General features: G+C 40.7%; 1 protein-coding gene across 1 annotated transcript in view; it reads right to left on the bottom strand.

The window, feature by feature from the left end:
• Positions 1 to 27,919, bottom strand: part of LOC123967682 (low-density lipoprotein receptor class A domain-containing protein 4-like) — a 232,369-nt gene that overhangs the window by 135,449 nt on the left and 69,001 nt on the right. The window contains exon 2 of the mRNA XM_046043853.1: positions 18,744 to 19,623. Within this exon, the coding sequence (XP_045899809.1) occupies positions 18,744 to 18,783 (40 nt within the window). The 5' untranslated portion in view covers positions 18,784 to 19,623. The remainder of the gene's footprint in view (positions 1 to 18,743; positions 19,624 to 27,919) is intronic.

Raw genomic sequence — 27,919 nt, 5'->3', positions numbered from 1 at the left:
GATAGCTCACTCGACCGCAGTCTACGTGCACCAGTTCAAACACAGCATTCTTGCTATTTCCAAGACAGCACTGATTTTGTTGCTCCCGCTCTGTTCTTTGGTGGTTGATGCCAAGCTGCCACTCCGATCCAGGAGGCCAACAGAAACGTGTCTTTCGTGATTTCCTGATGGTTTTGCTCTAAAACCAATTTTTTGATTGCATAATGAAAACACAGGGGAAAATGGAACATAAGAGCAGGATAATTTCGGCCCTATGGTGGTAACATCATGCCAAACCTTAAATTTAGTCTTTTTTTCAGCCCTTTCACTAGGGCCTAAACAGCATGCAGGTGCAATCTGTCACTTCTCATCTCTGTCTCTGCTCAAAAATACATCATGACAACATAATGTTCACTTCAACATAATGTGATGATCAATTTTTCTTATTTTCAAAGGATGACACGGACTCTGTCAAATTTCTCTGTTTATTTCCCGTGTCATTTTTCCATTTTTTTCCATGGATCAAATCAAATTCCTGAAGGCGGACCATTTGTTTTAGTGTTTTTAGTCTCACATTTGACATTTGCAGTTAATACTCAAAAACATCACCTTTTAATATTTATCGTAAGTACATTTTAATATACATCAAATGTAATTACATGGGAACACATAGATATCCTTGACAGGACGAGTTAAACCCACAGATCTGCTGAGTTTATGGCCTCACTCTGCAGTCAATGAATATGAAGCCTTGAGCTAATATACAATAAGGCTTACACGCATCTACATCCATTTAGATACAAGATGGATGATATCTTTATCATGATGAAATCACCTTACAGCAATAATGGCGCAGTCTGACCTAGGCCTCTTCCCATTTTCCCCCGTGCACTTTCCTCCATAACAGACTTATCAGTGCATTACTCAGATGAGAAAGAAAATGTTGCCTCTGTGTGTTTTGCAGCTTAAGGTGCTGAGAGAGCATCAGGTTAATATTCACTGGTTAGCGTTGACGGTGAGAAACCTCATAAATATGTCCTCAGGTTGCCTGCTCACTGTCAGCTTTAACGCTCTGCCCACGCATACGCCCACACACATGAAGGTACAGGCACACACACACACACACACACGTGCACAGACAAATGAAACACATGAAACAGTCACGCAAATGCACACACAAATAAATAGCCACGCACACACATGCTCGCACACACGCCCACACGCTACCTAGCCAACCTAGCAGAGTATCTCAGCAGGCAGGCAGCGCCGACAGGCTGAGCCAAAATAACGTCTCAAACTCAGTAACCTCAGCCATCATATCAACAACTGAATCTGAGCAGATAGTCGGTCCGGCTGGCTGGCTGGCTGGCTGTTCAGCTAAACAAATCAAGACTGGTTAAAGGAACACGCACCGAAAAAGATGAGGAGACGACGGTGTGTGGGAAAAAATGTTTAGGAATGGTTGTAAATCATTTTCAGACGCCGTTGTCAGCCATTAAGGATGGGGAGAGACAAGAGAAAAGGCCCACATTTCAAGCTGGGGAATGTAAAGCAAAAAAGGGGAATGTTTAGTAGAGAGCAAGGGTCTAAATAAAGATACGATCAAGCTACAGTGTGGGAAATGTACGATCCAGTGATTTTGGAGGATAATCAATACAAGGGACTACTTTGTTTCTTAATCTGTCTCATGTCTGCTGCTAGCTTTATGAAAGTGCAATACTTGGGTACTAGTTATTTCTCTGACCCGCAATCCAGACAGGCAACAGAAAAATCATTCCGAACTTTTGTGGCGTCCTTGAACTAGGGACAAGAAAAATCCACATACTCAGAATGTACCCAGACTTACAATTTCAGCCTACCAAAACCCCTCAGCCCCCCACTGTGTCTTGATGATTGAACAAATTATTACTGTGGGTTCTATGTGTGAAAGTGGTTACTGATTCTAAAAAGTCAATAACTCATTAACAAAAAGAAATATAGTTTTAACAAAAAAAAACATCTATGCTTCAGCTGCTGTGCTCTCTGGATGGTTGGAAAGCCCAATGTTACCTGGAATTGAAATCATTCTTAGTCATCTTACTCATTCTACTATGTTTATATTTTGTAGCTGTGTCCTGGTGTCACAACACAAACAGCAGCAAAAGAAAATGGAGTGTGAGTGAGGTGGCTGAGTGCAGCTGGATGCAGGTTTGCCACTATCTGAGGAATCACAGGAATTTAGGGAGTGGAGATTGAGGCATTAATGTGAGGGCTGCTACACAATGACAGCAGCCTCAATACAGCTACTGAATACACTGAGCTACACACATACACACAGGCAAACAATCAAATACAAATAGAAACACGTACATAAACGCGCCTATATGCACACACACTCCGACCCACACATATATTCACACTTGTAGACACAAATGCAAATAGAGATGGTCACAGACGACCACACACACACACACACACACACACACACACACACAAACACACACACACACTCACACACACTCACACACAACTGATGTGCCTATTTAGGTCAGCGTAAACGTGGGCTTGGGTGGATGTCTGACTGACTAGTAAATACGGTGGATGGGAAGTAAATAAAGGAGACAAAATCAGACAGCAGGCAGTCATGCACAGAGAGACAAGGTAAACACACACACACACACACACGCACACATACACACAGCTCAGGCAAGAGTGCATAACAGCTCACAAACACACACTTTTGCTTGATAAACCTGAAACATCAATAAACATTTGCATACTAAGACACACACCCCCTGAAGAAGAAATTAGGCAGGGATGATGACTCACTGTGTCTATCTAATTAATGTGTTTCTGCCATAGACACCTACGCACACACACACACACACACACACACACACACAAATACACACAAACACATTTTGTCTCAAACCTTGTAATTATAATGAATAAATATGAATGCACATATGCGCACATTCACAGACACATGCATGCAATTATCATGTCGTAAATCCTGTAATTATATTGGCCGAACATAAATACACACATGCATGTACACACACGTAGGCACACACACTCCCACATTTACGGACACACGCACATGTGGGCAATTATCTTGTCATACATCTTGCAATTATATCAAACTAATATGGATGCACAATGTGCACACATCCTGCACACACACACACACTCAGATCCTGACTGCTGGCCAGTATCATGGAGCAGTTCTGCTGCAGATGTGTCACAACCATCAAATACTGAAACGTTATACAGTGGAAATGTCAATTTTCTTTTTTGATTGATCTGATAAACATTTGAATATGTAGTCAACCATTCGCTGCAGGAAAGTGTCTGTATTCATTTCTATTGTTTGACTTCTGCCATAAAGGCCAACAGAGATTTGCCTAATCATCATGAGTCAGGTTGGGACTTGTGGTCGTCAGCATCATCCAGCACAAAATGTCTTTAGAAGCATGATACTCATGAATATACTGTAGGTTAGGCACATACCGTGTTAGCCTGTGTTTGACATACATGTATTCATCTGGAACATAAGGTCATGTGGTTTAAAAAAACACAGCCCCCACATTCATTTCAATGAGACCAGTGCCGACGCAGAGGGCTCCTGCAAAACCAAAGAGTTGTCTGACAAAATGCAATGCAACGTCAACTGGCAACCAGCTGCAAATATTTGCAAGCCCAAATCCTTGTTAATTACTCTGTACGCTGAATAGGCTAATCATTCTTTGGATAAATTAATGCATTCTAATTTGAAGCTTTGATGAAGGCACATGTCGCCAGAGCGTCAGCTCATGTAATGAAAACGTAATGTAAACTTATGCCGCATACCCGTCATTCTAAAGTGTGCTCCTGCATTCTGTTTACGTGGCAATTGTTGAGGATACAATTATAAATCTGGTAAAATCCTGCGCAGTGTTTTAGCATCTGATAAGCCTTCAAAGTCATGGTTTTATTCAGGACTGGAAAAAAAAAATGAAGGCCAGGGATGCCGTGTCCTCTAAGTTTTGCCTTATGTACCTCAAAAAGGCCCTGGCTGAACATGTTCAATTTTTCATAGAGTCGATACGCTCATCAGTGTCAAGTGAAAGAGGTCATGTGGACGAGAGGGAGCGTGTGAATAAGAAACAGAAATGTGGTGACGTGACAGAAAAACTTCCTCTGATCATGAAGCCTAATGTTACTCTACAGTTCTGTGGTTTATCATGAAGTGTATGAACTCCACTGCAGACTGGAGTCTCTGCTCACTGTGACAGACAGATACTCATCTCCTCTACGAAATGTCTGTATCCTCACAGCGCTGCATTATTATAAACCATGATGAACTGGTCGTGGGTCACATCTGTCTCTCGTCCAGGCGCTGTCATCTCCCTGCAGTGCTTATGCATTAGTCCCTGTTGTTGACTGAGCAGCTGCTTTGACCAACAGTATTTTGGTGTTCAAGTTTGCTCTCTGCTGTATGTAAATGTTCTCAAACTGTAGGAAAATGTAAGTAAATATAAGTAAGGCCATTCAAATTAATATGAAAAACATGAATATCGTGCACCATAGTATGACGTCACTACACAGAGTGACCTTCTGTCAGCACCCCCAACTGACTGACTTCCAGCGTCCCTGATGAATGGTTATGATTACTGACAACCATCAACACATTAGACAAAAATTTATAAATAAAACCCACCTAAACCCTTAAGATACCCTTAAAATCATTGTTTTATTTGATGGCCTTGCTGCTCTGGCATTTGGCCTTTGCACCATAGGCCCAGTGGCTTTGCCCCTAAAAGGATGAAATTCCAAGCCTGGCTGTATTATTTAAACTGTACTTCCTGGATGTTAATTTTTTTTCTCATGTGTACCTGTAGCAACACGATCAAACCAATGCAGCCAGTCTTCATGAAACACAGTGCGGTTATTATTCTGAATTCCCAGTTATAAATGAACAAAACAATTATCTTTATATTCTTTCGTTAACGTAACAATGTTGTAATTCAATAGCATGTACTTGTAGCACACACGGATGCACCAGTAGGAAGAAGAAATTAAGGTATGGTAGTCAGGATGGGAAAACCCAGGAAGAGAATGTGATAAAACTGATGCCTATCTGGAGAGTCGACGCGTATTGTGCAGCACCGACGTCGCAGGTTTGTGGGCTTGTACATAAAACAATGGGTTCAGCTGTTGTGATGCATGTCATACGCAACTGGCATGTGTGCCCTCTTCCTGAAATTTACCAGCATGAAATTAAAGTGCAGTACCCGACAGCTTATGTTTTGTTTGCGGTTGCCGCAACAATGTTTGGTTGCTGCAAAACAAACTGAAATGAATCATTCAAGTGTGTTCATGTGTTAGGCATGAAAAAAACTTTTCAAACTTAATCATCTTATCGCTTGATTGTGAATCAGTAGCCCTAATCGTGGTGGTGAAGAGCTCTGCCACTACACTGTGTTTCTGCAAAATGTTCCCACATCACTTGAAGCAGCATAAAGCCGCGGTCACAGGCACAAAGGGAATGAGGAGTTTTGGTTCTTCTTTGCTAAAAGAAGAAAGAGAAAAAAAGGTTGAAAATAAGCAACTCCAGATTTTCCTCTTAACTGTGACTCATCTGTGTGTCAGAAACCTCTGCTCTGCTACTCTGAACCCTTTTCCCCGTTGTTTTTACAGTAAACTGTGTCCCATATGAGGTGCTCTACTTGTTCAATAGATAGTTTTCCTACAAAGCTCCTCAAAGGTATCTTTGATACCGATTCCACTATTGTATCTATAAAGAACACCTTTCTGACCAGTGGTATGCTAGCACTCTCTACTGTTTCTCACACACACACACACACACACACACACACACACACACACACGCACACACACACACACGCACACACACACTTTTAAAAGAAGAAACAGCCTGGATGATTCATCCTATAGCAATAATTCTCCTCTCTAAACTGTAATTAAAGGCTTCAAGTATTTTGTGCTAGATGTTGTTTTAAACTGTATCTTTGAACAGTATCAACCACAGATACTGGAGAATGTTTGCCTCCTCTATAACACCTTAGTGCAGATGTTTTACACAGCAGATCACGCAATTTTAAATGATTGCCGTAAGCATGTGTGTGCGATTGTGTCAAGGGAGCAAGGGTTGTTCTCTTGATTGTCTTTTAACATTATTTTTTTGTTCATGATACACAACTCATCCTCTTTCTCAGCACTCATCACCTGTAGGATCCCACAGGGCTCAGCTACCTGCTCACACTGAAACAAGCTTTCTTTGCAGGGCTATGCAGAATGATCAGTTTTAATAATATTTAAAACTAGCTTGCTGAACCATGACTTGCCTAAAGACATTGTGAACAATTTACTATTAAAAAACAGAAAAAGTGATTTATTTGTTGTATCTGTTTAACATAATTCTGAATGATGTGGGTAGAATGTCTTCTGTTATGTTCGTCATTCCTGTTGGCAATGTAATTTCTTTTGGGAAAATACAATAATTTATTCATTACATTTTACTAATTCAAAATTAGTAGTTATTATTACTTCCTACTCAACAGCAAAAGTAACTCCAAAGCTGCCACACCACCATGTTGCATCTTTCGTATTTAAAGGTTCAGTGTGTAATATTTAAGAGGATCTATTGACAGAAATGCAATATAAGATCCATAACTATGTTTTCAGTGGTGTATAAAGACCTTACATAGTGAACCGTTATGTTTTTATTACCTTAGAATGAGACATTTCTATCTAGCTACACCGCAGGTCCCCTTACATGGACGTCGCCATGTTGCGCCGCCATGTTTCTACGATAGCCCAAATAGACAAACTGCTCTATAGAGTGCGTTGAATACATATGAAAAAGAGCGCGTTGGCCGCCGTAACTTTTCCTGTTCGTTTGGAAAGAGAGGCGTGAGCGGTGACTGATGGTGCATTCATGTGGTTTCGGAATAATCAGAATCTTTTTTTCCTCCATAAATCTTTATTGCAAAAAGATAAATAAAGTGTACATCGGACATAAAGAAGCATACAGAACTTTGATTTGTGCAAAATCCCGTATTGCACAGACATATTTTGCAAACATGTTATGTGTAATATGGTTATAACGGTTAGTTCAGGGGTCGGCAACCTATGGCATGTGTGCCAGCGTAGGCACACAGAGTCATTTTAAGTGGCACATGAGAAAGCAAACTCAGTCCTACGGTACTGACATATGCCGCTACATTGTTTAATATTACATTAAGTTAGTGAAAAGAACAGATGATCAATCACCATGATGAATTCATTTTGACATTATTATTAGGGTTATCAAAATGATAGATAGAAAAAATAATGCCTTATATTTTAACGCAGGATTAATCGTAACATGATCCGCGACCGGCCGGTCAGCTGCAGCGGAACGCTGTCTGTGTTTCTGCGAGACTGGACCAAACTAAAACATTCAATTTTGAGGCGGGATAAGAGCGGCCCCTCCCAACTAGGACTGATCCTTGTTTTTGCTGTAATCTGATTGGCTCAACGGCGCCGATCAAAGGAGTTTACTTTCCATCCGTTTTGTGTGACAAGTACAACAGAGACAGTAAATATGGTGAAAAAATATGATTTTTGGACAAGATGCATTTATAACTATTTTAGCACTCTAACTGATGGTACACATGACATATTGGTAGCTAGCAGTATACTGTGACTTAAGTGTTCCAGCTCAGGCTTGACCTGGGGCCTGTATCACAAAGCGAGTTCAACATATGCAGATTATGTTTTTAACTAACCCTAACAGTCGTGGTTGGGATAAGCGGTACCATGAAGCTGGTTATCAACTCGGTAACTCAACCCAGGGCCGTGAGCGCGTTCACATACAAGAGGCAGTGTTAGCAGCCGATGACAAATTGTAGAAATTAACAAGTCCACTGACAGCAGAGCATCATATATTACAAACGAGCGAACTGTAACACTACAGAAATACAACACAGGCCTAGTCTAAGTAACACAGCTGCAGATGACACATGCAGGGAGACAGTGTGAATGTCTAAATGAACAGGCATAGTCTATAATAATGCGTTGATTTGATGTGTTTTTATGAGCTGTATGAAAATATCAGCCTTATTCTTTCAGCTCGGCTGTGTGTCGGCGTTTCCACATTAAAAGACTCGGGCACTCACCTCACTTTAAAAGAGATTAATTTATTTAAAACACTCAGAATTGTTCCAAACATTGTTCTAACTTAACTTCATAAAGCAATGAAATGAAAAATCTATTAATGCCATAAAATGTGCTGAAATAGTGAAAGACTGAAAGAATGAATCTCAACATCTAGGCTACTGAAAAATCAGCTCATTATCTGCGCCCACATCACAAAAGGTGGGGCGGAACACGACTACAGTCTCTGTAGTAGGCCTATAAGAAAGCTATACTAACCTAAAATAGATAGCAATTTAGTATTTCAATGTCCCTACCAAACTTCTCATAATATTCAGCCTAACGTAAGAAAAATAAAACCCATTTATTTTAACGGCTGCTTCAGGCTGTGTGAAACACATTTCAAAGCAGTAAGTAGGTTCAGCCTACTGTAAAAACCTGTAGGCAACAATAGACCAAGGCTTTTAATCAGTCTCTGTAGGATGATATTGCTATAGCCTACAAGACTTTATCCGTATCACCGTAGCAAACATAAAGCAGCCTATTGGCTAAAACAGTCTGTGGGATTTCCTACAGATGGTGATGTCATTTTCCAAGAGAGCTGATTGGTCGGTAGGCGGCGTTTTCACAGAGTTGATCTCATATCTGGAACAAAACCTGCTCCAGAGCAGGTTAGCTGTTCAGCATAAGTTACCATGGCGATTGACCCCGGTAAGAAGTGAACCACCTTCGTGGTACTGAAAACTCAGGGTTAACCCCGAAGTTACCTGGTCCTGTTCAGTGCAGTGGTGACTTGCTTATTCAAAAGTTTCTTGAAGGTCTTCAATACCACAAAAACGCTATTAGTATTTTTAATAACAAATGTTGTGGCGTTGTTATTGCATATGAACAGTGAAAAAAAGTTTATGAATGTGTGGGAAGTAAAGATTTTTAGATAAATAAGTTTGTTTATTATCACTGATGCACTCATCTACCAAAATGTATTTGAATTAGTATATTTTAAATGCTTATCACAGCAAATATCGATATGTGATTCATTTCGATTCATTCTATTAATTTAATTAATTACAAAATGTAATTAATTAGATTCATTAATTAGATTTTTTAATTGCTTTACAGCCCTATTTATTATATGTCTTTTATTATTATTAACAAGGTCAAACTTCAATTAAAATCTATCAGTAAATTAAAAATAAATGACATGTGCATTAACAAACGCTACTGGCACACTAGATGTCTTAATCTTTGTTTATTGACTCATCACAGAAAATGTTGCCGACCCCTGGGTTAGTTTGCTGCCCATGTAAAGTGAACTATATACGCTCTAATAATGCTAATCCAACAAATCTTTGTAGCGTCAATGTTGATTCCACATTCCAACTTGAGAGCACATGAACACACACACTGAAGTCAGAAAAACGACTCACGGGAAATAGGACCACCTGAGGAGCATGTGAATGCACCGTAAGCCGCTGGTTGCAATTCGCAACCCTCACCACTAGGGTGGCTTGCTAGCCAACTAGGAAGATACAACATGAAAATACGATGACCTTGGAGTTACCACAAGACATATTTCTCCTCACCAAAACCACAAGCCCCTGTACCAAGAGAACCCAGATCAGTCTGTTCAATGAGCTGATTTGAACCATGGCAACCAACCCTGACACGACAGCAAACAAGCCCATCCTCCAATATTTCCAAGCAATGAAGCGTACCTGTGATTAGTGACATTAACTGAACTGAAATGACTGAATCTCACATTTGAAGCCATGAAGGCTTGGTCAGACCAGAAAGTGGTACAGCTAGTGTTTGTTTTCACTAAATACGTGGTGGGTACTTGGTGACATAAGCCATGTTTCCATCTAATTGTCATGCAAATTTGAACATTTCTGAAATGTCGCAAAAAAGAAAATGTGAAATAGGTGCGTTTCTATCAGCAGGTTTGGAGCAAATAAACCAGCATAGTTACATCTAGGGCTGTCGCAATAACCGCAATATTGAAATACTATTGGCGAAGCCTGCCGCGGAGGATGGCAAACACCGCAAAAACAATCGCAATGTTCATACTGTACAAATCAGGGCGTGTTAAATTAATAAATGAGTGCTTCAAAAGTTCCACAACCATAACAAGCTCTATAACAGTTCAAGGATGGATCGCCATGGCTTGTACGTGACCCGACTACAAACTTTGAAGCTGTAAGTGTTACCGTGTTTTGTATTGTTTTACTGTTTATTTTAAAGGTTAGCTAACTTGGCGTTAGCATATTGCTAATGTGGCTAGCACGCTCGGTGATGTTGGACTAACGTTGTGATCCTGATGGACAGTCGAGAGAAGCTGTGGAGAGTAAGCCTCATTTGAAGCTCACTAGCGTAGTGTGTCGGGAGCCTGCAGCTGTTTTTCATGTCGCTTTCTGTAGAAATTTAGTTATAATGTTACTACAGGACAGTGGTTAGCAGTGGACAGCCATTCTGCTCCGCACCGACGCGCGCGTGTGTGTTTGCGTTACAGCGGTATGTAAATTGACTTGATATACATGCCCTGAAGGCAATGATATAGTTACGTCTGAAAAAGACACGGTCAAACTACAAAAAGGAGTTTGCTTGGCAATGTTGTTGACTAACACGCAGCAGCTAGCTTGCTCTGACCATAAAGCTGCTGTTAGCGGCTCGCTGTGCAGTGAGGTGACAGATACAGACACTCTTACTCTGCTATATGGTACCAAATTACTTCATTGATGAAAAATGCAATAATACCGCATGTTGAGCCCCAACATTTTGCCGCGGTGGAAATTACGCGACAACCCTAGTTACGTTAGTAGTTGACGTTACACACGGCTGTAATAAACAAGACTTATGGGTACCAAACCAGAAACAAAACCAGTCACATGGACCTCAGGACCATAGATCTTAGAAAAATGGAGAGGGCTCCTCAGGAATGTGTTTGGGCAAGTTGCTACCAGCCAACATCTCCGCATGTTACAGGTATATCCGACAGTGGAAACAGCAACTCTTTTTTGACAAAGGCCAAAAACTACCTCGAGCGAGTTTAATTTTGCCGTTTCCATCAAAATTGAATTATGCGATACTTCAGACTGAAACACTGGTATTGTGGCTATATGCAGGGCTAGTTACTGTAGCTCGTGAACTCACTGGTTCCATGGCAGCTACCCCAGAACATGCTAAAGCTGGGAAGCCACTGCTGTGCATTACTTTGTCACGTTTTACTTGCCAACACTGTTGATTGGTTTTAATAACAATGTACCCACTAAAGTAATGACAATATTAACACAACAAAGTCCGATAATGGAAAAGACCCTCAGCAGTCAGATGACTAGAGTAAGTTTGAAACAAGTCAACAGTTTTGCCAGATTATTACTTATCACTTATTACTTTACTTGAAGATACAATTGAAAGTGAGCTCTCCTGCAATGTCAGTCAGAACGGCACATTGTGTTCTATTGGTTGTAGAGATAGGAAAGATTTCCATGTTGGATGTATTCATGTCATTGCACTACTCAAGGCATTTAGACTTGTATGAAGGCAGGATTGATCAAATACTGTACACTAACAATGTAGGAGTATATGCATTACATTTGGATTTTATCTCCTTGACAGAAACACTGGCTGATGTAAAGCATCCATGTTTGCTTGGCTTTTAGCCACTGCATTGTATATTGGAGCTTTTAGAAAAGTCCACTCTGATTACACATGTTTCTTGTTCAATTTGACTTCTCATTAGCAATTAACTGGAATTAATCTTTTTAGAAAAGCAGTGATTTTATCTAATTTTAGTTAAATGGTTGCAATTCAATCTATCGTACAATTTTAATAGTCAATGTTAAAGATCAATTATACATCTCAGGCTTGTAAAGTATGTATAATTTCACCAATGCATAGACAAGTAAAGAGGTAGACAGACAGAAATCCAGTGTGTCTGAGGCCTCCGCCACAGGGAGACGGGAGCAGGAGGTCTTCATCTAATAACCCTGAGCTGTCAGTCACTTTATGGATGTGCAAGGGCTCCACATTAGTACGGCTCAATATGGATCGACTGTGGTGGGAGACCACACTGCGCGAGACAGAGCAGAGGAGGGAGGAGGGGATGACAGACAGAGTGAGATAAATGGAGATGGACAGAAAAAGGTGACCACAGAGGGAGAGGCAGAGTGAGAAAATGTGTCAGTCGCAGAAAGGGAGAAGAGAGGAGTATGAGAAAGAGGGAGGTAGTCTGGGATTGAGAGTGACTCTGCAGTATTGTCTCTCTGTATATCAACTGCCTCAAGGGGGGTGTTAGAAAGTTTAGGTGAAGAAAAGATGACACGGTGACACTGGTTAGATTTAGAGGGAGGCTAACTTTCCTGCATTTAGATGGCTACTGGATCTCCTTTTGTTTCTGCTGAGAGGACACTCCTGATTTTTTTTTTTCTTTCACTCATTGTATCATCAACCATTATAAGAAGTATGTAAGTTTTTGGCTGCATTGGAAGACCGCTCTTTTCTTGCTTTTTGACATATTGCAATTCAGCCATCTCCTACAAAATCCAAACCACAGGAGACAACACGTACGTCTACAAAAGATCTAATCTCATTTGTAGGTTTTCCATCAGGACAGTAGTTAAGAGGTGTTAAGTGCTCTCAGTGTTTATTATGCCATGGATGTCTTCATAATACAGGCAGAAGAGTCCAGAGAATGATATTATAAATATCTTCTAACAGTCTTTTAAACCTATTCACCAATTTTCTTGCAGAATTTGGGTCAGATCTCATTTATGCTGAATTTTAAACTCATGCATCCCATTACTGTGAAACAAACGTGCAATGTGAATCAATCAATCAATCAATCACCTGCTGACTTATAATCAGACAGACCCTGAGGCATCTCATATTTTTATCGATGCAGTTTTTTAAAAAATCACCTCAATTATTAAATATGTGGTGTTTTCCTTGGGATGTAGTGCCACTGCTTATTTTTCCTTAATAACCCTAATATAATATTTCATTACAAACGTTAAAATGTTTTCCTAACGTTAGCGGAGGTGCTTTTAATCTCAGGTGAGGCGGGGGGGCTCCACGATGTAAAGCAGCAGGAAAATCTGCATTAACTGCTAATCTGCATTGAATGTATGTATGTATGTATGAGAGAAAGATATGTTGGGGTCCAACAACAAGCTGAATTTGACATATTATTATATTAGTTAAATAAAGTTGACAGTAAACACGTTAGCAAACTGTTACCTATTTTACACATCCAACAGATGCATGGCAACATTAGCCTTCAACTGAAGTCATGTTTCTGGATAACATAATGATAGAAGCAGGGTGGATGAAGGGATACTGATTTTGAAAATACAAAAAAACAGAAGGGTAAAAAGAAAGAAAGAGAAAATTTTGGAAATTAGGAACGTGTGGAAGGATTGCACCTAGTAGTTAGTGACGAGAGATGACCGAAACTGTTACGAGGAGAAAAGGAAAGGAAGAGGGAGAATTTTAAAAATCGCGGGAAGGAAATCACTGACAAAGTGATAAAATAGAAAAGGGTAAAGTAATTGCGAAAATGAACAGGGAAAGAGAAGGATAGAAGCAAGTAATGTCGTTTCCCACTAACTACTCAAAGAATATGTGAGGAGGTGATTTACAGAAGGAATATAACAAGGAAGGACGGATGAGGCAGTTATGGTTAGATGCATGGATGAAGCCAACAGGAGAGAAACTGTACTGAAGGGGAGAAAAGGTAAAAGAGTGTGATGGGAGTAAAAGGTTATTTTGTAGTGTTTGTGACATGTTTCATGGCCTGTGTGATCTGCCACACATCACCTGAAAACACAACACATGGAATAACAAGCTCACCACGGAAATCACTGTGTATTAGTATTCACCGAACACATATTCAGACAGACGCACAGACCCTGGCTGGGCTGAGTGGAAGGCCAGACGTCTGCGTGTGTGTGTTACCTGATATGAACCCCACGCAGTAAACAAAACCTTATGTTAACCTTGCAGTTATCGACCACAGGTGTCTACCTACATCTAAATGTCTGCACGTTTGTTTACTACCGCTCACTGACTTTTATTCCCTCTTCAACCCTGCAGGGCCTTAGCGGAAACTGACCAGAACTAACCACCCCCCCCCACTTCGCCACACACACACACACACACACAAATCTAATGAATTATGTAATACATGTGCGTGAGCGCGTGCGAGTGTGTTAAGATTTCAAGTGCATTAATCAAAATCTTAACTATGCAGCACACACACTGCTTGCCAGCCCCACTAGGCTCTATGCTTGGTTTAATTAACTCCTATGAAACAACAGAGAGCAGACAGCTAAGTTATAAGTCAATCTGACAGTGACTCAGTCAGTCCGTCAGTGCGGTTTTCTATAAGCTCACTGAGTGAGACGTCTGTCTTGGAGATCCCATCCTCCTCCGAGTAAAGGTTCTGTCAGCCGCTCTGTGCTCTTGGTTGTTGAAGGGATTGAGCGAGCTTCAGCTGCAAGCCAACTTGCTTTGACAAATCAATGTCGAGTGGAGGAGGCACACTCCTATGTGTGCTCTGGTTAACATTGTCAATGGAAACATCACAGCAGGACTCTCAGCAATCAAAGAGTTAATGGCAGAAAGCGAAATTCAGTGCAGCAGCTATGAGATCTGGACTGTGAGGCGACATGAAAGAATGCTGTTGAAAATTTAATCAGTCACCTTCATGGCCATGTTATCTGCATAGTCTGGCTGAAGGAGCTGTTTGTTCACATGACAGAAAACACACAGACAGCGGATTCATTCTGGAAGAAGTAACACAACAACTGTACTGAGATGTGCTTTCTGGGTGACAATGCTATATTTTTCCTAGCGGAATCTACCCATACAAATAGTCACTCTCTACCCCGATGCATTGGAGGTGAAAGAATTATATTAAAAATGTGTTCTAACCTTCCTAAACACAGAAAACCCTGTCAATGGTTTTCAAAAGGATAATTTCCTTTTATTTTCGTAATTTTTTCATGAATTTAAACAGTGAAGGCACAGAGCAGTACATGAAGAATACATGTTACAACATAAAGACTATTTGCTAATAGCAAGGTCTGTAGATTATCCTGAGTAACCACAACATTGTTTCTGAAAAGCACGCTGACAGAGGCCAATCAGCATGTCACAGGTCTTAACCCGTGCGGTTAGATTTATGGTGTGAGCAGGGGTTCAGCTGAAACAAGGGAAGTTACTCCCCAGAGGTAGAGCTCGGACTTCTCTGTATGCCTGCATACGCTTTGAATTACAACAATCATAATTAAAATAAGTGATTATGTTTTAATGAGAAACCGTTAAGCCCAGGTTTACAGAGGGATAATACTTTCGGCAGTGCAGCGCCTATTGTGTCCACCGAGGATGGCTTCACTCTTTGCAGAGCTGTGAACTTTTTACCTCAGACTACAACCTGCCTGATTCCCTTATAAATGTCAATACACACAAAAATAGTAGATACTCACATGTACATGTATAACAAGGCATACTTACAGTTGCAGAAAAAAATATGTGAACCCTTTGGAATTACCTGGAATTCTGACCAATTTGGTCATAAAATGTGATCTGATCTTTATCTCAATAGACAACAATAGAGAAACACATTATACTTAAACTAATACCACACAATCAAAAATAAAATGTTTTTCATGTTTTTATTTAACACACCGTGCAAACATTCAGAGTGTAGGGTGGAAAAAGTATGTGAACCCTTGGATTGGTTGACCCTTCTGTGGCAGTAATAGCCTCAACCAAACGTTTCCTGTAGAGCAGACCTGAACAACGGTAAGGAGGAATTTTGGACCATTTCTCTTTACAAATCTGTTTCAGTTCAGCAATATTTTTGGGATGTCTGGTGTGAATCGCTCTCTTGAAGTCCTGCCACTGCATCTCAGTCAGGTTGAGGTCAGGCCTCTGACTGGGTCACTCAAGAAGGCATATTCTCTTCTGCTGAAGCCATTCTGTTGTTAATTCACTTCTGTGCTTTGGGTCGTCTTGTTGCATCACCCATCTTCTGTTGAGCTTCAATTGGCGGACAGATGGCCACATTCTCCCGCAAAATGACTTGATGAACTTCAGAATTCATTTTTGATGTTGGTGTGGTGTGCCATTTTTCCTCCACACATAGGGTTGTGTGTTCCTTCCAAACAACTCAACTTTGGTTTCATCTGTCCAGAGAACATTTTGCCAGTAGTGCTGTGGAACATCCAGGTGCTCTTTTGCAACTTCAGACTTGCAGCAATTTGTTTGTGGCAGCTGTGGCTTCCTCCATGGCGTCCTCTCATGAACTCCATTCTTGTTCAGTGTTTGACATATCGTAGAGTCGTCAACAGAGATGTTAGCTTGTTCCACAGATTTCTGTAGGTCTTCAGCTGACACTCTAGGATTCTCCTTAACCTCAATGGGCAGCACTCATTTCACAATTGATGCAACTTTGACAGAGAGCAAAACGGCTTTCGTGGGCAGCTGTGGCTCAGGAGTTAGAGCGGGTTGCACGTTAATCGGAAGGTGGCGGTTCAATCCCCGGCTCCTCCAGGCTGCATGTCGAAGTGTCCTTGGGCAAGATACTGAACCCCGAATGGTGGCTGTTCCACCAGTGTATGAATGTGTGTGAATGTTAGTTTCTGTTTGAGCACTTAGGCTCAGTGAATGAATGGCACTGTGTGAATGATCATAATCAAAAAGACTAGAAAGGTGCTATACAAATATTTAACATTTATTAAAAATGTGGCTCTCAGAAAACACCAATTTTTGTAGTAGCAGGCTTTTGACATTTTTCACAACAGATATGTAGAGATGCAAGCTGTAACTGCACTGCATTCTGAGGCTATGCTTTAATTCTGTTTTAATTTCATTAATACCATAACAAGTAGTTTCCTTATCTTTACAATATTGGACTGGACAAAAAACAAAGTTACAAACTATTTTTTTCCAGACCAACCCTTGCAACTGTGATTGAAATTGTGATAATTTTCTATAACTTCAACTCAAGCCTGTATTCGTCACATACATTGTACTAAACATTGTAGGTCTGTATCAAACATAATCACTAACTTCTCTTGTATCTACATAAAAAGAATCACGATGAATGATCCAGTTGGTTAATTGTGAGGTCCTGCCTGCTACCGATTAAGTTATAGGATAGGTTTAGGATACTACTTGACATTAATAATTAAAAAGGCTGTTTGAGTAACATTTTGCTGACCTTTTTTAATGCACCTGTTTGGGTGGTATATTTACACCTTTATGCTTATTCTGGGTTCATGAAGTTTGGTGACCTTATATAATTCAGGCATAACTCCATCCAACTTCAACCCGAGATGGTTACTAATTAGCTAGCATAAATATAAACACCTGTGTGGGTGCACACAGGCTTTAAGTGGGAGATTCTGACTTCACTGTTCACTGTCCGCCAGCTGTTGGTCATTTACACTCATCCTCTACTAACGAGCTAGCTGCTAAATGACTGTCTGAAAATGATGAGTTTGAATAGCAAAAAGAGAGCCCAATCCTTCTCTTTTCAAGCTTTCTTTAGAAAACCATCTTTGGCCAATGACTTCAGTACATGCAAGTCATGCAGACAACATGCTTTTTTTTTAACATGTCGAAATAGGAAAAGTGTACATATTAAAATGCTGTATAATATATAATAATTGCTGAATTCCATTTAGCTGCATTGGTTTAAGGTGAATGTTGGCACACTGTCACAAGAACTGAGCCATCGTTAATGTAACACCTTCTTTTCCTACTATGAAAAGTCTAAATGCCAACAGGCAAGAGTCGTTTTGTAGATCCAAGTCCCTCCCTCATTCACTACTCCATAATAATAACACTCTTTACACTATAGTGACACTGAAGAATTTAGACATATACCAATCATCGTCATTATACGTCTTTACTAACACATGTAATGTTGCCCAACTGTAATTTTTGCATCTATAAAATCCATCTCATTGCAATGTGGGCTTGATGAAAGCAGCGTACATGCCGTGGAAACTAACTTTTGAGGGCACTATGTACAGCATACCTTTCTCAAAAATGGCAGGGTACATGGCAGTGCACTATATTTACCAAATATAGTGCACTATACTGCATAGCAAACACAGAGTTATTTCAGACACAGCTGTATTTTGACCAACACACCTCACTAATATTACTAAATTTGGTGGTATGGTGACATCTCATGTATCGCCTCCCTACTAAAATGATCTGTATAACTGGATTAATCGCTGGGCTAAGTTGAATACAGAGGACATCCCTAGATGACTTTGGTGTGAGAGACCCGGGTTCAATCCCCCACTGTGACCCATCCACCATTGTGTCCCTGAGCAAGACACTTAACCCCTAATTGCTCCAGAGGCGTGCCACCTTTGTGCATGTACAGCAATTGTAAGTCGCTTTGGCTAAAACGGTCAGCTAAATGAATAAATGTAAATGACAAAAGTTTGGCAGTTAGATGTGATTCGACTTCACACTGCTCATTCAGTTTTATTATTTAAACATTCCTTTTGATAATAAAATGTATTACGGCAGCCTGATAAAGCTGATCAAACCTGAAATTTGTTAATGTGTACAAATATACTACACACATACACATACACACAAAGCTGTGCATTGTGGGTGTTTACCTTTAAAGGCATTTGTGGCCGGTAAGTCAGTTTCCTGCATACTGTTCCTTCCCGCGCTCTGCCAGCTGCTGCCGATGCTGCGATGGATGCCAATAGAGAAACCTTAACCGGTCCGAGGCGCGGCCGATGGGGGGAGGGAGGGTGGCCGAGAGGAAGGGGCGGCGCCTGCCAGTCTCACTGCCATCTTTCTTCATCAACAGTCCATGTGCGGGAATAAAAGGCCGCTGTCTGTGAAATTCTGTGGGAGACCACCGTCATACAGTTACTCTGTACACAAAAAGCACAAAGTTGACTGGTGAACTAGTGTGCGTGATGACTCAACTGTCTTTTGACAGCGTTGCTCCTGCAGAGTACACAGGACTTATTGAATATGGTGATGTAAGAGGAAGAGGAATGGAGAACAAAAGATGGAGATGAAGGGGTCTTTTTGTGTTTCCAACACTGATCTGGAGTCAGAATCAGGTTAGAAGAATTTAAAACGTTACTCTGTGAGTGTGGTTAATCTGACCTCTATCCTCCCAGCAGAAGGCTTAGAGCCATGGCCAGTACTTTGAACTCGTGGCTGTCTCTCAATTTCTCAACCTGCCTGGCTGCAGGTGAGCGTCCCAGCCTCTTTTGTGCGTTTGATCTAAGAATCTATATATCTCTCAGTCTATCTGTCCACTTGTCTGCTCCACAGTCAGGTTTGTCTCTTAAACATGGCTCTAATCAGCATGCTGTCTCCTCCCATTCTCTGAGCTCTTTTGCTGGATTGTTCCCTTGTTTTTTTTTTTTTTTTTTTGCCTCCCGTCCTCTCTTTCGCCTCTTATGTCCTTTGTCCTGCTGCTGCAGTCCTGAGCCCAGCACGAGATACTGAGGCGCTCTCACACTGGCTCCACAGCTAGAGAAAAGAGGGAAAAACACAGAGAGAGGGAGAAACTCAGTGAATAAAATCATGAGATACCAAAAACAACAGGCGAAATAAGATACACCCAAGCAAAACACAGGCAGGGCTAACTGCTGGCCTGCAATGACCAGTTGAGAAAAGACTCTCCACGTCCGCCCACGCACACACCCACACTCCCACACACACAGCAGAGGACGAGCCGCAGTGTGTGTCTCAGTTTGGATAGCTGGTGGGTGGCTGGCTGGCAGGCATGGCCCCCTTTAGTTCCTCTCACCCACTAGGTTCTTACATGAAAGGGAAAGTTTTTCTGAAAGCCAAGCGCCGCCTGTGACCCTATTTCACAGAGCAGGGGAGAGATAGAGCCACATGTCAGTGTGCCACTTTGAAGTCTGTCTGATAAACAGGACTGGAGGAGGCTACGGCTAAGGAAACAACAAAACTTTATTTACATTTCAAAAGTACCAAGTGCCGCTTTTTTTTGGTGTGTCTGGGAAAGAAATACAAACCAAAAAAGAAGAGGACGAATGTGGGGGGGGGGGGGGGGGGGGGGGGGGGGGGGGGGGGGCTTTGGTAGTAGAGTACAGCTTTTTTTGTTGTTGTTGAGGACATATAAGTTAAAATGAGGATGTAGGACAGACAGATCACATGGAGTACGACAGGGGGAGAAAAGGAAATCACAGAGGAGAAAGGCCGATGTAAAAAACAAAAAACGAGGCGAGAAAAAAAAAAAAAAAAAACCCTGTAGGAAGAGGAACAACTAAGAGATGGGAAAAGCTAAAAAAAAATATCAAAAAGAAGAGGAGACGGGGCGGAGAGAAAGAGAGAGAGAGAGAAATCAAACAAAAAGTAAAGACATGCAGGTTTTAAAAAGTTCAAGAAGAGAAACAACGCGGGACGAGAGAAGGGAGGAATTTGTTGGTGAGAAAAGCAGACAGACGGTAAACAAACACACGCCCTGTCTGAGGTTTGGAAAGGCTCGACAGATCTCAGTTAGCTGGTCTTATCTCAGCTCTGTTTGCCTGTTCTTATCGAGCCTTATCAGGGCAAGGATACACACAACAGCTTGTGCCCTGACAAATAGAAAAATAAAGGCCAGGAATTGGCTGCCGTTACGAAGAGGGATATTTTCTTTGGTATGTGCCTTACCGATGAGTCATGATTTTGTCTACTCGTGACTAAGCCGAATGAGTGTCTGTCAAAGTCCATGGTGTATGGGCTGAAATTAGCCACGTTGGCTCTATAGAGGTTAGCCAATCAAAGAGCTCCTTTGATGGAGAGGGGAGGAGAGAAAATAAGAGGAAAGGAGAGGAGAGGAAATGAAAGGAAAGTTAAGGAAGTCCAGGAGAGGAGATGATGAATGCTAAATGGCTGTATTTATATAGAGCTTTTATCCAAAGTGCTTTATGATTTGCCTCTCATTCACACACACACTCACACACCAATGGCAACAAGCTACCATGAAAGGTGCTGGCAAACCATCTGGAGCAATCTGGGGTTCAGTGTCGTGCCCAAGGACACTTCCATATGTGGACGGGAATCCTGCTCTAGCTCCTGAGCCACAGCCACCCGAAAAGAGGCGGAGAGGAGACGAACGGAAGGGGAAAGGAAGGGAAAGAAAGGAGACTAGACATGAAAGAAAAGTATGTCCAGGAGAGGAGAGAAAAGGAAAAGAGGAATCTGCCACACTGGAATAATTAATTACAGCGTTAGAGCAGAATTATCACACATTAATCCTGTGTCTGATATCGAGCGGAACAGCCAATGTATCCGTGCAGAGATAAGTTTTGTGTGTGTGTTAGTCTGGTAATCTCCAGTTTATTCCCGATGAGGTCAGTGGAGTTCACTGTTTCACAGGCTGAAAGATGATGCAGCAATTTTGGTGCAATCACTGCTGTCTATCTTCAAAGAGTCGCAACATTAACTTTCCGTGAAACTGGGTTTGGCTGCTGAGCAATATAAGAAGAAACTTTGGGACATTTGGTGCATGTGATCTTACAATCAGCAGATTCTGCCTGTACTGATGTGAAATAAGTAAAAAAAAAAAAAAAAATTGTTATAAGCTCCAATCAGCATTTCTTTTCTTTTCTAGTTTAGTCTGTTTGATTTGACAAATGTTTGTGAACTGAAATGTCATTGTCACATAAAAATCACCATGTATTTCATTCGTTAGTGGGCACCAAACCCACATTCTATAAGGTTTTGTCCTTACCCCAATTTAACATGATTTACTGTTCATGATTTCGTGCTAAACAAAGTGTGGCATTATAGATATGAAGGTGGGAAGGTTTGTGAGGGGTGTGAGATATCCATAAAATCCTTAATCACAGTATATGTGATATTATATTGCAGTATCAATACATACTGTAATATTAGATTAAATTTTAGCAATAGCACATTTTCTGCAGGATTTGTTGAAAAATGGTTTATGACAAAGGTTTAATACAACCAGAGATATTAAAGGGACAGCTACTACAGTATAAAAGGTATGGCAAAATGATTTAAATAAACTTATATAGTCTCACAGTATATACTGTCACATCGCCCACATCAGTCATCCTGGCCTTATATATCCTCTGTAACTTCCTAAGCAGTGAAACAAGTATGAAACAGATTTCACACAATCCTCTAGATCATCATTAAGTGGCCCTTCCGGCTGGCACCTGGATCCCAATTTAGAAACCACAAGCAAAAGCCTCTTTTGGGGGGCCCTAATGTGGATTAACAAGCAGATGTTTTAACCAGAAGCACATTATTTACCTACACAATGAAAATGCTCTGCTATTTTGACAAACTAACAAACCAGCTGGAGCAGAACTGGCAAAAGTAAATTATTGATTTAAGAAACTTAACGGGGAGAAAGGCAAAAGTCACAGAATGTATTTGCATTTTTTTAATGACAGAGCATTTTTTAAACTTATTCTTTTCAGGGTTGGAGCAACTGAGGAACAGCGGTACAGCAAGTGGGGTTTTTACAACGTCTGCATATTCCAATAGTTGATAAGGACATTATTGTATAGTGTGTATTAAATCCCACTCTGACTGTACACCTCTATTCTGGTGGAGAAATTAAAACATCATATGCTCTATTCAGGAGTCCCAGAGTAAGGACTTTATATCTCATTCCATTATAATGCTGTTATATTATTTATGTTACATTCTTTTTCATATAAAACTACTGCACTGCACAACCTCTCAATGGCTTATCAGGTGGACTACCTGTATCAGTCAGTCCAGCCTGACCCTGCTGACTATCTGTCTGTCAGAGGGGTCATAAGGACAAAAACTACTACTACAACTATCACTACTACTGCTGTCTGTTTGCCTGTCTGTCTGCTGGGTCATCTAAGGACAGCTAGACGTCACGACAGGCTGCGGAACATGTTGTTTGCTGTTTTAGACTCCAGGTGGATGTTTGTCTACGCTCTGGTCATTTAAGGTCACCTCCTGCTCTTCTCGTCTTATTTCTGCCTCTATCTGGCTGTAAGACTTCAAAGTGAGTGTGGAAATCACCAGAGCAGCAGGGTAACATTTATAATTGAAACAAAAAATGGAACATGAAATGATTTTGTATCAACCTTTGTTTAAGTTTGTCATTGAGAAGAAATAGGAAACAGCAGAATTTGCTCTGCACTGTAATCTCACAGGCACAGCTCTGATACAAGAGTTTATAAAGTCTCTATCATCATTCTGACCAGCACAGCTGAAGAGTCAAGCACTGTCTACAAGACTATTCATTGGACTATATATAAGACCAACATGCTGATGTTAAGCAGGTACTATATTTACCATCTTAATATAGAATTTACAACATATATTATGATATATAAATGTTATTTCTAGGAGATAGAGTTGCACAGAAAGATGACGCAGCCATCTTGTTGGCCGAGTTGTTTTTTCCAACCTGGGAAACAGCTGTCAGTGTGCAAAACACCAGCCTTTTATGTATTGTTTAAAAAATGATGATGAGATGTGGGCATCAATTCAAAACCAAGCTAGGACAGCAGAGCTGCACCACAGAGAATATCAACCCCAAGGACATTTTTACATAAAATGCAAAGACCAAACTCAGAAATACAAACCAACAGCCAATCAACAGTCACAATCAAACTGTGATTTTTTATCTCTCTGCATTTCACATTAGCTTTTTGTCTGCATACTATTTTTTTGGATGCTATTATTTTTAGTTGGTTTTAAATCCTGCATTTCTTTTTTGTTTCCATATTTGGAAAAAACAAACTCCATATTGTCTACCTTAAATAACCATCTACCCTGAGGATGAGGTAACCAGCGATTAAAACGCCACCGCAGGTGATTAGAAGCAGATGGTTAAGGCAAAAAAAAAAAAGGAAAGATAAAGAGAGATACACGATGTTCACTGTGGCTTTAAAGTTGCTCAGGAGTCTGCTGTCTGTGTTCAGCCCTTGATTGTAGCCACATATACATCAGCTGAACTATGGCTCAAAACCTCTGAAACATCATTCGAACATCGAAAGTCAAATGTCTGGAAAGAAGGAGTAAGGCAGGTGCACTTATTTTGAAACAAATTGGGACTTAAACTGAACTCCAATAATACAACACGGCAAGGGGGCCTCGGGAGACTGACCCCCGACCTGCCTGGAGCGGCTAAAGTAAGGAGGTTTTCCATCCAAGCTTTATAAGTATTGGCAGTATATGTTTGTCTGTGTAGTATCTGTCTGTCGTTGTGACATATGGGGATAACTAACAACTCTAACAGCCAGCTCTGACTCCTCGGCTGGGTCACGCAGGGACATGTGCTTATCAGTGAGACAGCAGTCAGACAGGCAAACATGGAATGGGGAACAGACTTTAAAACCATGGGGCTGGTCGCATCTGTTACACTGAAAAATCAAGCACGCTAAGAATGTGATTGCATAACAAACCAAAAACTGGGGCTACTGAGGTGAGTCAGAGTTCTGCTGCAACAGAGATGGAGGAAACTTAAAAATGTTACACTCATGGACTGTTTATATTTGGTCTGACTCTTATCTAACAGTATTGGCTAGAGGAAATATGAGATGTCTCACTGCTGGACAATGAAACTACGTGCATGTCTCAGAGATTATAAATGGCTTAGGGTGATATTGAATTCTGTTTCTTTGGATTCAAACAATGAGGGCAACTGTGGACACACTCTCTGCTGAATAAGCCCCCACACGAGGTGTCGTCTGGCTTGGATGTCGGAACATATCTTGATCCTTCTCTTTCCAAAATAGTTAAAACTTCAACCAAATGAAGCAGAGATCAGTGAGGTCATTTAAAATAAGCAGCTCTGACACTCTTCAAATATGATACACAGCGGTTGTGAGCCCCGAACAGGGGGACATGTCACCCTTACTTTAAAAAGTCCTATTTTTGTCCACCCCAGTTTTACAGTGTTCTTTTACTGTCCAGCTGTCAAAATCCAGATGACAGGAGTTTAAAATGTGTTGTTTTTTGGAGGTTTTGGGGCCATATGCAGTTTGCAGACACTAATCGGGGTTGAAAAAAAGAACTTTGACCTCTTCTGTAAATGTAACGGCTAAAACATTTGGTTTCGCTTTTTCTTTATAGTTTATATTCTCCCAAAAAGATACCAGAATCAAATACAAGGCAATAAAGTAATGTGAAAATACAACACCCATCTATCATCAAGACTTTATTAAGGAAATTACATTTATTCATTTAGCTGACACTTTTATCCAAAGCAACTTACAATTGCTATATATGTCAGAGGTCAAACGCCTCTGGAGCAACTAGGGGTTAAAGTGTCTTGCTCAGGGACACAACGGTGGATAAGTCACAGTGGGGGATTGAACCCGGGTCTCGCACACCAAAAAGCACCTGTCTTATCCATTGCACCATCACCACCCTAAATATTTTTTTGTTTGAGAACCACTGACTTCACCTCTACTTCTGAAACCAAACCTATGCCCCGGTTTGCAATGTTCGATACACTTAAATCTATCAGGGACAGCTATCCAAAGGTGGGACACAGCTTTTAAAAGATGGCTTATCTTTGCTTTTAGACCTTTAAAATCGTCTAGTATCGCACATCACACAAGTCAATAACGTGCATGGATGAAATGAGGGATTTGATATGATCGTAATCATTTTGCACTGGTGAAACTTTTACCCACCTGATGACTGTACTTCTGAGCTACTTGATGATCTTATTTTTACAAAAGTAAAATCTCGTTTACAAAAGTAACATATGTCAAGACCAACAGGCTATAAATGAAGCATGACATTTGCTCATGAGAATCTTTTGATAATGTAGAGCATGTGTGTGCTGTTGGCAGATGAAAGGTTGTTTAAGGACAAAGACACTCATGGATAGATGAAGATTATACAAGACCCCAAATGATTAATGGAAGATCCACTTTAGTCTGCTTCATTAGTCCCATCCACACTGTACTCCAGTTTGATGAGCTTGGCTTGTGGCCAGTCTGCAGTTAACAGAGGCCTTATAAGGTTGAGCCTAGCAGCTACAGTACTGTCTCACACTTCAGTGAGGACTACAGTTTGTCTTATTAGGACAGAAAATGAGGGGAGCAGATTTACTTTGCTGTAAGTAAATAATAAATGACAAGACAATCGCCATTTTGTCCCTTTTAATAAAGTTGTGAGGTTGAATTCTTTAACTCAGTTTGCAGGAGGCTACAATAACATACAGGTTAATACAATTTTAAAATAAGTGGGCATATCACTATTTGGAACGGCAGATAATATCCTTAAACAAATTAATGAAATTCATGTGCGTTTTTTGTTTGTTGAAGTTTGTTAAAGGGTCAGTTCACCCAAATTAATTTAAAAAACTACATAGTCACACCCCTCTCTTGTGATATGTAGCTGTGGAAATAGCTTTGGATATGTGTATTTTCAGAAAAACATTGTCGCTGTTACTCTGTAAATCCAGACCTCGCTGTGATATGTGGATTAACCATTAAAACGGCAGACACCTTAGAGAGATTTCTCAAAACCTGAAGCAAATAATACAAAAACGCAAAGAAATAAATTCTGATGCTGATTCACTTGTACCTGGCAGTTATTTTTCTTGTAAGTGATTAACCAGACACACACGTGTTTAATGTCAGTTCTAAACAAATACACCACTATTTCACAGTATGTTGTAATAGCAGAAGTACCAAGGCTTTCTAAGCTAAGGAGCTCTGAGTTTATGTAAACAGCACTTTCGTCCACAGTTCCACTCACCTTTGCCCTAAATCTGTCCTTTAAACCTGCAGGTTACACCTGATTCACTGTAGTCATTTCAGAAACTCCATTCCTGTCCTGTTTTTTGCATTGTGGGAGTTTTAATTTTAATTTACTGGATGTATTTGTGTTTTGATCCCTGGCTTCTTCACAGTCACAGGTTGCTTTGGACAAAGGTGTCAGCTGTATGTATTTAATTTCATGATGTACATGACATGGCACAGTTTGTTGACAAGTGGTATAAGCAGGATAAAACCTTCTTTAGTGTTGGTTCCAAGAACGCTTTGGTGTTCTTTGTGAGAATGAAACAAATTCCTCCTCCAGTTTTTGTCCCTTACTGTACATAACTGCCCAAGATCGAGCTGTTCCTTAAGAACTCAAGAAGAAATCAAGTGAGAACTAGAGCCAGTTTGTCGCAGACATCTCTACAATCGGATTTCTTTTTGCAACCAGTGGAGTCGCCCCCTGCTGGCTACTGGAAAGAATGCATGTTTATGGCACTTAGTTATTGCTGTCACTTTTCTGACCTGGAGGCTACACCCACTTCTCTTTTACAGTCTATGGGAGACAGCCTGATGTAAATAAAGCTCTTTGCAAACATTTTTCCCCTGGTAATTTACTGAGCTGTCATGCACTCATAATATCACCGGTGCATACCATCCTCTACCTTTCTAAAGCAGAAATGCCCGGACAAAAAACAACCTTTATTATTTCATTTCAGGAATCGTCTAATAAATCATATTCCACAAGAAAAAAAAAAGGCAACAAAACATCTTAAAGTGTGAAATGATGCACAAAATAACTGGCAAAGCAAATCCAAACAAAGGTAGGCTGAAGGCGTCGTTTGTCACATCCTCGTCTGGTCCAGTTCTTTGTCACGCAGACTGCCAGCCGAGTGTGACAAATCTGACAGGCTTAATCTGGCTATGCATCAACTCTAGTGTCGAGAGGCTGGACGCACAGACAGACAGACAGGATGAGGTGATGGTGACAGACAGACATACACTCGCACCACTGAGAGAGTGGCAAAGAAACAGACAGGTAGTTGATGTCAGTAACATGAAAGCAGGGTCTGCCA

The sequence above is a fragment of the Micropterus dolomieu genome, linkage group LG03, assembly GCF_021292245.1.
Source record: "Micropterus dolomieu isolate WLL.071019.BEF.003 ecotype Adirondacks linkage group LG03, ASM2129224v1, whole genome shotgun sequence".
NCBI classification, from domain to species: domain Eukaryota; kingdom Metazoa; phylum Chordata; class Actinopteri; order Centrarchiformes; family Centrarchidae; genus Micropterus; species Micropterus dolomieu.
This window is presented reverse-complemented; position numbering and strand designations above follow the sequence as displayed.